General features: G+C 48.7%; 1 protein-coding gene across 14 annotated transcripts in view; it reads right to left on the bottom strand.

The window, feature by feature from the left end:
• Nucleotides 1–12,560, bottom strand: part of LOC146179021 (uncharacterized) — a 136,758-nt gene that overhangs the window by 8,417 nt on the left and 115,781 nt on the right. For 10 of the 14 annotated variants that reach the window (XM_084578717.1, XM_084578719.1, XM_084578725.1 and 7 more), the window contains 5 exons: nt 11,432–11,821; nt 5,626–5,947; nt 4,414–4,976; nt 923–1,615; nt 309–394 (listed from right to left, as the gene is read on the bottom strand). In XM_084578717.1, the coding sequence (XP_084434843.1) occupies nt 309–394; nt 923–1,615; nt 4,414–4,976; nt 5,626–5,947; nt 11,432–11,821 (2,054 nt within the window). The remainder of the gene's footprint in view (nt 1–308; nt 395–922; nt 1,616–4,413; nt 4,977–5,625; nt 5,948–11,431; nt 11,822–12,560) is intronic. The other 4 variants (XM_084578726.1, XM_084578722.1, XM_084578721.1 and 1 more) reach the window with 4 other exon arrangements.

Below are 12,560 nucleotides of genomic sequence, written 5' to 3'. Positions count from 1 at the left end.
ATTTCCAAGCCTACCTTACTAAGAGAAAATTTTGTTAAAGCGAAAACAAGCTCGAAAAATGCTTCGTTGTGGCGAGAACTTTGTTGCATTGATCTCTATGGCTAGCTAATGGGGAATTAGAAATATTTTGATACAACAAAAATTTCATTTAAGTAGAGTTCACTGCAACAGGTTTCAACTGTAGTGCCTATCCAGCCCTCTGAAAAAGTTTATCCCACAGAAAAGGAAACTGTTTGCCCCGTTTTTTTCCTCCCACAAGGCCAGAGACATGGTCCTCTACATAAAGTGCCAAGCCACACTCCACTTACCGTGCCAGCAGCTGCTTGAGAAACTCCTCCACATCCTCTGGCTCTTCTTGCTCCAGCTCCCGCGTCTGGTCCGAGGTAAGAGCAGTCTGAGGAAGGGAAGAAAGATGGAGAAGCCAAGGGTGCAAGCGTATAAGCCTTGAGAAGCGAGGCTGCAGCAAAAGTGGCAAATGCAAATTTCAGAGGCGGGGGCAGAACCCATGGTGTCCCAGTGTCAGGCGCCTTCAAGCCAGGCTCGCACATCCACAGCCGCCATCCCGTGTTCAAAGCTGCAAACCTCCACCGCGAGCAAAGCACAGCGAAATAGAAGCGAGAAACTGCAATAAAGCTCAAAAAAAAAAAAAAAAAAAAAGTGAAGAGAGTGACAGGCACCTGCCACCTGCTTGCGGATGTCCGCGTGTGAGGGGATAGGAGGGTGGGCAAAAGCCACGAAGAAAGGTGCCTTGATTGCGGGCAAAAGCAACGAAGAAAGGTGCCTTGATTGCGGGCAGTGAAGTGTGAAGGCCAAAAGAGGGATGCCACAAGCTGGAAGAGAAGCGCCGCTGCCCGCTGAACCCAAGCAGCCAAGCACATGTGTTGGGGGGAGGCAGTTGTGTCTTGATTGACGCCACCCTTACCAAGAACTGGCTCAGGGAGAGGCTGCGCCCAAAGTCAACCAGGCTTCTACCGGCCAGCCTCTCACTGCTTCCCGGTATAGCGCGTGGAGCACTCCGGCGTGATGGCGGTGGCGAGCTGCATGGCGAACTCCAGGGTGGGGACGCTGCGGGGCTCAGGACTGCACAGCGCTCACAGCCTTCCTTCGGCCGGGGGCTGAGGGACGAGAGGCTCCGTGCTTTCAACAAGGTCGGGGGCTCCATGGACAGCAGAAAGCGCCGCTGGGTCGACAGGGAGGACGGTGTTGCAGACGTGGCCGTGTTGACCGATGCATTCTTGAGCGGTGGCCGGTCAGTCTGCGTCTCGACGTCCCGCACGTGGACGCGCACCTTCCAAGCCTCGCCCGCGAGGGTGGGTGGCGGCAGCGATTCCAGAGATGCCTGGGACAGCGAGGACAGGTCGCCCGAGTCGGAGGAACGCAGATAGCCACGCATAATCTTTGCCAAGGCAAGTTCAAGCGAGGTAGGAGCTTCGGGGCGCTTTCGAGGATCTCCGGCATACGGGAAGGTCGCATAGGGGTCAACCGAGTCATCATCGAGTGTCTGGCACGATGAGTCGTGGCTGAAGAGGTGTGACGTCAGGCGGCCCCGCGCAGACGGTAGGTCGGGATGCAGAGTGTGGCGGGATTGCGGTGGGGGTGAAGTAGGGGGATCCCACTGGAGGCAGTTCGTGCGGCGGCAACACAGGGAAACAGCTCAGATTTTGTGGGGCAGGGTAAGGGGAAGTATGCATCGATGTGCTGGGAGGAGGGGAACAACTCGCGACCTTGATTGTTCCGGGGAGCCCCATGCTAGCACAATTTTTCCTAGGGAACGCTAATAGCACTGAGACTGGCTGTATTGAAATAACCAAGACTATGAAGCATAATGCACCAGCTTTCATTTGACTTTGGCTGACATGTGCATTTCATGTGACCATCGAGTGTTCGGTTCTTTGCAAGTTCGGCATGAGAGGACGAATAACCTTTCTCCTAGAATGTGTTCTCCCTTTAGAAATATAGGTTGACGGGCTAACTGGAAATAGACTTTTAGCACAGTGCTACCGCAAACCGCTATCATCCACCGCTACTAATGTACCATCAGTACACACGTGCAGATCACGTACAGTGTGCCACGTGCCCATCATATACCAACGCATCCGGCGTGCCGGCACCACTGACGGCGCGCAGTTGAAGTAGAGGGTAGCACTGAGTGGTAGCGTTACGCTAAAAGCTTCTATAGCATCTTTGCAGAAAAATAAGTGCATGTCAAACACAACGTCCTTTGCTATTAGACAACTAGCTCATCCCTTTGTTGCCCCTCAGTGATTCCTTGCTTGTCTTTGTCCAATGCACAAGTTCTGCAATACTTTCATTTCCTTTTCATTTCTGTCAATGAACACTTTTAACAGCTAAGGGCACACAAAGGAAACTAATTCCCATTCCTTTGATTAAGAAGTGCAAACAATAAGAACTTCCTTGCACTAGCAAGATCATCATGCACTGACATTGTGCAGACCTAGTCTTACCTGGGTGTTTCTTTTTTTCTTTCCGAGCTGCCTATTAAACAGCCCAAAATGTTTTTGAAACAAACAAGACAAGCAAACTGACTGTTGAGCCCTTCACTGTCAGTCAACCCTTCCAATATATAAAATCTTATTCGAGCACGGGGTGTCCTTCACAAGGACATGTAGTCAATGTAAGTTCAAAGCAGGAAAAAAACATATAAATGAACATGACCATGTTGAGTGGTTTCACCAGAAAATGAAGTTAGGAGGAGCGTGTATAACCTTTTAGGGTGGTGAGGAGAAATGCAGCACTTTTTCCAGAGTTATTAAAGAAAAATTTAATGCCGCGTGCAAAGGAATTGTCTTAATATTGAAAGGGGTGCCTTTAGCAAAAGAAGGGGTATGTTCTACCTGACAGGGAGTAAGGAATGGGAACACAAAGGAATGCGGCGTTCATAAACTGTCCCGCTCAATAACACAGCGCTCAGTTTGTCCAGCATATGCACAGCTGTATCAGATGCGATCAGGGAGGACGAAAGAAGCATTGAACAAAATAAAGAGGGGCTGAATTTACCAGAACACATAAGGCTCTGTCAATCATACAATTCTGAGCCACGTTTTTCCGGTACTACACGGATTCTCACGAAAAGACACTAAAGCTAGGGAATTAATTGAGGCATTTTTATTATCGAGAACTATTTCCGCTTCATGTTATCATACATTATCAGCCATGAATTGCAAAGCTGTTCCTTGTGTGCACTATGGCCATATATGTTGCGTGTTTTACCTTCCAATACAGCAGTTGTGAGTGGCGCTCAGTCCTGTTACCGTCCTTGTGGTGGTACATGTTTTTTTGCGCCTTTTTCCCAAAGATGAACTGTCACCAACTATCCTAGCAACGCATTATTTCATGAAAATGGTGACAGCCGTACCTGCAACCTCCACATGCCAAGCACAGTGCGCTAACCAAATTGTCTTCTTTCATAAATATTGCATAGTCCTATTTCGATCCCTACAGAGCATTGGGATACGTTGAATAGCTGTTATTACTCAGACAAGCAGTTGCCCCAGACGCCTGCTGCCATGTGCGTCCACCACATAATCTAGTTTTCCAATGTCAATGACCTGCTCCAAATTTCACCCCAACGACACCGAGACAATCAAGGAGGGCTTCAAGTGGAGGCAGGCTGTGTTTACGGTGCACGAGTCCGCATCCCCCCTCCCCTCCCCCAACACTCGACCACCATGTGCAAAAAAGTTGTTCCAGAAAACCCAACAGATGTGAGCAGGGCACAGCAGTGGTGAGAAACACAAAGGGAGGTAAGAAACCCGCATGCCCAAAAATAATAATAATAAAAAAAAAGGCAAAACCCAGCCGGAAAGAATGGTGCAACCGGTGGAATTGACCCCACGAAACACAGGTCTAAAAAGCGAGACTGGTTTTCTTGCGCACATGCACCGCGCTGCTTCGACTGCACAGAATGGTTTTCTTGCGCACATGCACCGCGCTGCTTCGACTGCACAGAATGTACTACTCGGTCATAAACTGGAACACAAAACGTGGCACGGCTACGGTTAGAGCAGAGGCACAACTAGTAAAAAAAAAAAAAAGCGTTGACTGCTCTGATGAGCCTAGTATGACCAGCGTAATAAGTGTGCAGCATGGCAGCCATCAGTACCAGTAGTGGCATTGTCAGGGATCCTTTTCTTTCCTTCATATATTCGAACTCGGTTCTAACGAACAGAAATAACGATTACTAGGTCCATATAACCACCTAAAAGCAGAGTCTGCTTGGTTGATGCCTCATTTCTATGGGAGTTCTAACCGTGCTTGATTGGCAATAATGAAGCAGCCTTTTGTGTTCAAACTGCCAGAAGTCATTTGGTTAGGCTCCAAAAATGCCACTTCGGTGCATTCCAGCACAGTCAGTTGGTGGGGAAAAAAAAAGGATGAATGCCAACTGCTCACCTTTGCGCGCTCACTCAGATCAGTGACTGACGGCTTTGGCTCAGCCAATGGAAGCGTCACAGCAGCCACGTCGTCCACCACTGTTGTTACTTGAAACCGACCCCGGTTCACTGGAGCAGGAGTCTGTGCTGGTGGCCCCACGGGGGCTGCTGTGGGCACTGGTGGCCGGTCTGTCGCTTTCATCTCCGTGCTGCTGGTCTGCGTGGCCGTGCTCACCACAAAGCCGCCGCGCGTCACCTCGGCATCGAAGTGGTTGCCAACTACCGCGTCATGGGGGCACGTGGCTGTGGTCAGTGCCGACAGCGTTGGCGGAATGGGCGATGTGGCCGTTGTGGCAACGTTTGGCGGCTCGGCAGCAGCCGAAGTGGAGTTGTTGGCCGTTGTGACGGGATTTGCAAAGGTAGTCACGGATGGCGTTGGCGTAGTGGCTAGGGTACCAGAGAACGACGACGATGGTGTTGATGGCAGGCTGGTAGAGCTCCCGAGAAGAGGGTCATCCCGTACAGGAGTCACGTGGAAGCGCGAGAAGCGGCCCGCTGCCGTGGTTGTGGCAGGTGGTGCAGCTGTGGTCACAATGACAAAAGGTCATGAACACTCACAAACTGCCACTCTAGTTGGCTTGTTGCCTCGAGAAGGGGTAAGATTCATAGATAATGGATGAAATGCGTAACTGTGCTGAGATTGCGATTTTTCACCCTACTGTTAGGCCTAAGCCACCAAATTAAATTATTAATGAAAGAGGGCTGGTAATGATCCCCCTGTAAGCAGTGCCCACTACAGATCCATATTTAACCACTGTTCTGTTGGTGAACGGCTCACAATGGGCGGCAGTAAATGGGCACTCTAAATACATTCTCAGGCCCCGCATCGATAACGCTGGTGATGCCACAGCGGGTTGAGAGTCGAGTGGCCAAGGCCGGCTTACACACAGGCAAGCAGGAATAGAATGAGCTCCACTGATCACATGGACTTTGAGACATGAGTCTGCATCAAATACACAGTCAATTTTTGTCAGGCTTCGATGCTGTAACTCAGTAGTAGCATTTCTTAAAACGTCAGCAAATTAATGAAAAGGCATCGGAGGCTCCTAACATGTTTTCCTTTGGGATGCAGGGAATTTTTCTTTTTTTTTTTCCTGTCATCGACAATGCATAACAACAATAAGAGTGAGTGTATAAGAATGAGCTAGCAAGGTAGCCGTTCTCCACTCACCACCAGATTCGGGAGGCGCAATGGACACCGCCTGCGGTCGTGCAGCCGGCTCCAGCATGGTGCAGGGTGCCGAGGTGACAATGGACACGGCCGGGCCGGCAGTGGCCATGGTCGTGCCGCCACCGACTGCAGTGTTGCCCGCTGACACAAGTGTCACCGGCGCTGGAATGTTGCAGCTGGTGTCGGTGGGAATCTGGCCCGCCGAGTGCGCCGTCACAAGCACGGGAGTGGCCGAGACGGCCCCGGCGACCGACAGCAGCTGTGCTTGCGGCATGACAGCGCCTACCGAGTGCGAGATGGTGGCTGGGTGCTCAGCAAATACCTACACAAAAATGGTGGTAAGGAAGTGAGGCATGCTTAAATGCTGTGCCTGCACGTTTGTATCATCGTCTGACAGGTGTAACACCTACGATTTCAGCGGCACAGAACTGATTCTCTTTTATAACCTCAATGCCAGCTCACAGAGACAGCGTCTTAACTAGAGTAGGAGCCAGACAAGCTAACCCAGCTGAACACAGTTTCAGATGCTGATTAGCATGTTGCCGGTGTCATTATCCTTAACAACTGGGCCTGCCATGGTGGCCCAGTAGTTAGGATGCGCAGCTGCTTTTCGATAGGGGCGAAAAGCAAGGCACCCATGCACTGTGTGATGTCAGTGAAAGTTAAATAACCTCAGGTGGTCTGCATTAACCTGGAGGCCTTTTCTACAGCATAACTGATAGCCTGAGTAGCCTTAGGATGATAAATCCTATAGGCCCCGTGTGCACTGCCTGTAGGAGCACCACTGAAAGCCTAGTGGTCATTTTCGAAAGTGCGTCCGGGAGACGAGCAGTCTCTGATTATCTAAGAATTGTACAGCCGGGATTCACGACGGCAATGTTTTCGTTTTTTTCCACTCCGGCTGGTTTCTTCTAAAGTGGCCCACAGCATAAAACGTACCCTTTTATAGACCTTTGCATCCGGCAAGGAGAATGTTGAAGCACCCCCTTTCCGGGCTGTTGCAAACAAATTCCGCTGCTACTTCCACTGTGCCGACGATATGCGAGCGCTCAACTGCCCAGCAATCAATATGGCGATGCCCAGAGAGTCTATCTAGGTTTGGTCTGGTTTGTGAAGTTAAGTGTCCCAAAGCGACTCGGGCTATGAGAGATGCCGTAGTGGAGGGCATCAGAAATTTCAACCGCCTGGGGTTCTTTAACGTGCACTGACAACCCACATTACCCGGCCTGGCTTTTCGCCTCCACCGAAAAGCGGCCACCACTGCCGGGACTCAATCCCGCATCCTCAGGATCATCAGTTGAGCGTCCCAACCATTGTGCCGCACCAGCGGGGCCTTTCATAGAGGAGTGAAAACTGACTCTGGAGCAATCTGCGAGAAAGAAGTGCATATATACTCGAAATGTGCCTTCTACCAACAGGCGCTAAACTAGCCAGCCGCAATTTTGAGCCTAGCTTCACTGTGGGGTATGGCTTCACCAGCTGACCAACTACTTTAAAGCAGAAAATTTGCTGCACTCTCAATTTTGTATTTTATTTGTTTATTTACCCACGGATCTGCACTGCAAGCACCTTTCATGTGCACATGCTGAGACCCTTCGACCCAATGCGACCTTTTGCGCCCCTTGCCACTACAATGTGCCTGCAACATTCTCTTATTAACTGAAAGCTTGTTAATTAGAACCTCAATAATATGAACTTTCTTTCAGCACATTCGAACTGCACTGGTCAGTCTGGTAAAACTCCATAGAAGGCTACGTACAAAAAGCCCAATAATTCAAATACGAATCGGTTCAAACTATGCACTCCCACGCTGGGCGGCCTGGCGTATATTACATGGCCAAAGGAACGCCCCCGAGATAGGGCGCCACAGTTATGAAGCTGCTTGCCTCCAAAGCGGGGAAAGAAGACAAAAACCAGGTGAAAACCTGAAAGAATGAGTAAAGCCTAACAGCAGCCATGACCGGCACGGCAGTGGGGCACCTGAGGGTAGGAGTTGGCGGCCACGGAAGTGGCTGCCTGTTCTCTGTTCCGCGTGACTTCAGAGACTTGCAACCAAATGTTCGTTAATTCGGCCACCATTAATTAGGAAATACAGATAAGTTTAGCTGATGGTGTGGTCACAGCCAATGCCCCCGTAAGGCCATGTCATCAGAAGGGAGCTACGAACCCCTCATCGGCTAGGTCGTGTTCAGGCTTATCAGCTTCGCATTGTTCATGCCAACCTGCAACGACGGTGGTGGTGGTTGAAACTTTTACCAATGACCTAGTCTGGCGCGTAAATAATGGCCTCTCGGCTGCGGATCAGCTAGTTAAGGGGGGAGGCTACCCTTGAACACCAATTTTTTGAGATATCTGAATAACATTTTCAGGGTATGCTCATAGTACACACATTTGAAAAACTGCCAAGTTTCATAGAGCTGGGCTCATCGGTTCTCAGATTAGAGGAGTATATCAAGATAGTTTACATAGGTCCCTAGGGGCAGGCCTGGAGAATTTGCAAAATGTGCTAGCAGTGTGGAATTTGTTATAGGCATTCCTGGATGGTTTCCCCAGGGCAAGACAAGGCAAGACAATTCCCCTTTTCCAAATTTCATCTTTGAAAAATTTTAGTACAGCCCCAAATTTAGTGTTAAAATTTACACCTGACTTAACAATATTTTAATTGACTGCCCCTAATTACACATGAAATATTTAAAAAAAAAAAAAAAAAAAAAGAATTGTCTTGCCCTCAGAAATTTACTCAGGTATGTAACAAAAAAAACCTCATGAAAATCCAATAAGCGGTTCCTGAGATATGACTTTCCCTAGCAGCCACACCCTGCAAAAAAATGATTCTGAGAAAACGGCTCTCAAAGGTTGAAAGAACAATAACTTTTTTTGTTTCTCAAGTTATGATGAAATTTTCAGGACAGGCTCAAGACATTAACAAATAAAAAACCACCAACTTTCATAAAATTGTGCATGCTAGTTCTCAAGTTACAGAAGCATATCAAATTGGTTTGAATAGGTCCTTTATATCACGCCTGGAGAAATTACGAAAGGCACTGGCATTGTGCAATTTGTCATGCTCATTCCTAGGTAAATTCCTTAGGGCAAGACAAAGTTCTTTTTCTGAATTTTCTTGCTGAAAAATAGCATAGAATTGGATTTTTTGTTATCAATTAGACCTATGTTGGGGATTAATCAAATTAATTATGACAAATTCCAGACATAATATTTTGAATACATGGGCTTCCCTTGCCCTCAAAAATTTGTTCAGGTACAGTCAAGCCCACTTATAATGGCCCCACTTATGACGAACACTCGCTTATCACGAACAAGTCCGGTGCAGCCGTCAAAATATACATTAGGGCTATGGCGCTCCGTTCCGGCTACAACGAACATATGTGCGACTAGCCGATCGGCTACAGCGAACGCCTTGGTGCCGCTGACCACTTTCCACATACTGAGATCCATCTATCCTGTGCTCTGCAAGCCGCGACAATCGGCATTCCAGATTCTCCCGCGGCATTTCGCCCAAGGCATGACGGGAAGCGTAGACGCAGCAAGCGGCTTCGCGGTGTATCTCGCAGCTTCCAGGTTTATCTCTCGCGGCATCTCACCGGAGGAACGAGGAGCGGCCCAAACGCGGCAAGCGACTTCCCGGGTTATCTTCCGCGACATAAGTGCCGAAAAAAAAAAAAAAAAAAAAAAAAAAAATCTAGCCAAGTCTGCACTGAACGCGTATAGAATCTCGAGGCATCGTGAGCGAACCCGCAACGTTTAACACGTTGCACGAAACCGTTCAGAGGGCACGACAAGAGATCGTAAATCCGGCGATCGCAAAAATCGCGAAAGGCAACGAAGTACAAAGACAGCCAACAACGACAGCAAGCAAAGAGCTGGAGCAGACGACGCAGGGAGGTAGCCGGCGGAGACCGACGCGTCAGCGGCCGCAGCAGCCAATAGTAGTCGCCCGATCCCCTGCGTTCTCACGGAGCGCTCGCTTTGTCCAATCGCAGCCTTGAATTCGAGCGCGGGAAACTTGAAAGCCGCCAAGAGACTCCCAATCGAAAGCAAGCCACGCCTCGACCGCGCCGCCGTCGCCGCCACGGAGGGTGGCAGAAGAAAGCGCAAGAATTCACAAACAAAAGTCCAAGATGGCGGCGCTCAGTTCAGCGGGAGAGGAATGGGGCGCGCGGGCGAAGTTTGGGAATTTTCGGCGCTTGCTCGCTGCTCCGCGGCTGCCGCCGTTTGTTAATTAATTTCGAGTATTTCTACGCCGAGTTGGGCATTGATAATTACAGGCATACTACCGGAATATATAGTCTTCCAAAAATCGACTGTTTCGCGATTTTTCGGTTTTCAAAGGTCGCGTTCCCCCTTAACCAATCGTAGTTGTGTGGCATTTCACATGCTCATTCCCTGTACCGGACGCTTTACGTGCTTCCATCTACATGGTTCTTCTACTGCTCTGAAAATGTGCGCTCGTCGAGTTATGTTCGGCGTGCTGTGCGGTAAAGCCTCATGCACCGTGAAGGGTACCGGGAGGCCCTTGCCATTTTTCGGCAGTTCTGCTTCGATACTCTGGACGGCATGTGTACGCAATAAAGTATAGAAGGGAATGTGAGAAGTACTCAAAGTCGCTCTATTTTCATCTAAAAAGCAGGTGACTGTTGCCTCCAATTTTTCGCCAGATATGTTTACAGCAATGAGAAAGGTTCTTGTTGGTTTTTTCAAGGCCATTTAATAATTCGAATTTTTTTTTCCAGTCCCGTGAAGTTCGAATGAACCAGCTTTTACAGTATATCGCTTCGTCAGCTGAATTCACAAGCTTCTGTAGTGACATCATTAAGGCTCCCATGTTGCTAAAAAATTTGGAGGAGAAATAAGATTCAGAAAGAGGCCCATTTCTCAAAGAGGTTGCTCTAACCAAAGGAAGATAATTGAGTAGAATAGAAAACAGTTAATATGGATTGGGTTGAAATCTTGTGAAACGGACACGGAGCCCATAAGCCACATGGGCTCGTTAGTTCAAACTGAATAAAGACAAGCCCTGTGAATGCACGATGCAAACAAGAACCAATGCTATTGCATTCTACTCTTAAAGTAAAAAAAGTATATCCACATATTAAGCACCACCATGAAATCAGCCATTTCGGCATGCTTATCGTGCAGATAACATGTTTCATAGCATATATATATAGCCGTAAATAGATGAAATGCAAAAAAGTGACCACTTGCAGGCTTCATTAAAGCATGAGTGATTGGTACAAACCCAAAAATATTCACAGAAATGACTTTCAACACATGCCGTACACGCTATATACCACATACTTCGAGCACCAGCTTTCATTATGCCATGTATGTCATGCCTATTAACCTCCAGGTTTACTCTGCCTTCAAGACCTATAAAATGAATTGATAAAGTAAGCACCACAAAAATATGTACCTCTGCACTACACAAGTTAACCGTTACAGGATCAGGCAATAACCAACATATTTTGTTGCCTACGCTGAAACGTGGAGTGCAGTAAACATAAGAAAATTCCTGATGACATGCCGTACACTGCTTCAAATATTTTTATTTCGAAATAAAAGGTGGGAATATCAATTTGTTAACGGAAAAGAAGTTCAAGAAGCGTTCTCTCAGTCATGTTGCTTGCCAAGGTGGGACCAGTGGATATGATCATCGGGTGCATTTTTTAGCATTCGAACATTTAGCCAAACAAAAATTAATTTCACCGACAGTTCACCGACAGTGGATGCTGTTTATGTAACAACGCAACCAAACCAAAAATGAAAAGCGGCAGTGGCAAGCACTCACCACAAAGGGAGGTACCTGTGGCTGCGAGTGTGCCGGGGTCAGTGCAGGGGCCACAGTGTTCTGCGAGAAGATGGCCTGCAGCCCCTGCTCAATGTTGCTCTTCATCGTGTTGCCGTGTAGCTTCTGAAGCTCCAGCTTCAGGTCCTCCAAGTTGGTGGCAACGGCCGGCTTACGTGGCTCAGGTGGCACGGACGAAGGGCGCGAGCAGGGCGGCGCGGCCACTGCGGTTGGCACGGGCGTGACCGTCGACACGACAGCAGTGACCGCTGTGGCCATGGCGGCAGAAGTCGCTGTGGTCATGGCCGGATGCTTTGGTGAAGCAGGTGTGACGGTCGGGAGCGGCTCGCCGATGCTGACGCTGGTCGGGGCATAGTCGGCTGCGGGCGGCTGCTGCGCGAGAATGCAAATACCTGATTTGTTGATGCCAGTTCATTCTACGGCCCACTCAAATTGCTTGTACCCGATGCGCTGTCACCACCACAGCTGTCTGAACACACCACTCTTCCAATTCAGAAGGAAGCCTTGCTGCTTTCCCTGGCAAACCTCAACGTTTTCCAGCAGACAAGCGCTGTGCAGTGGCCTCTGCCGATTAACTGCATGGACTAACCAGAAATGCTCAACCGTTAAAAACCATTTTGAATGCTGGTACAGCACAGACTATAACGGCATGAACAACACCACAAGCAATCACTTGGCGGCAGTGTCTGAACCCACTGAACCCACAAAATAACAGCTTGAGGGGCGAGTTGGTGCTGCATAGCACCCAGAAACGTGGCGCAACTAACACTTTCACGTGAATAGAAAACACAACACAGGCGCACACTACTAACTGTAATATGGAACTGAACAAGCAATTCCTCTTCAACACTACGCTACAACATCCTCTTCTACACCCAAGTACATCTTCTTCACACACCTCTTTGCCAGGCAGATAGAAGCACAATCATACCAGTACAACACCAACACCGTCCAAGCATGACAGTCCCAAATTCTACACCCAAGTACATCTTCTTTGCACACATTTTCTTTGCCAAGCAGTTAGTAGCCCAATCATCCCAGTATAACACAACCATCGTCCAAGCATGACAGTAACAAAGCCCACCACATAGACACACACTAGCAAAAAACC

Source organism: Amblyomma maculatum, chromosome 9 (assembly GCF_055883805.1).
Source record: "Amblyomma maculatum isolate TAMU_Amacu chromosome 9, ASM5588380v1, whole genome shotgun sequence".
In the NCBI taxonomy this organism is placed as follows: Eukaryota; Metazoa; Arthropoda; class Arachnida; order Ixodida; family Ixodidae; genus Amblyomma; species Amblyomma maculatum.
Note: the sequence above shows the minus strand (reverse complement) of the source record. Positions and strands in the feature narration are given on the sequence as shown.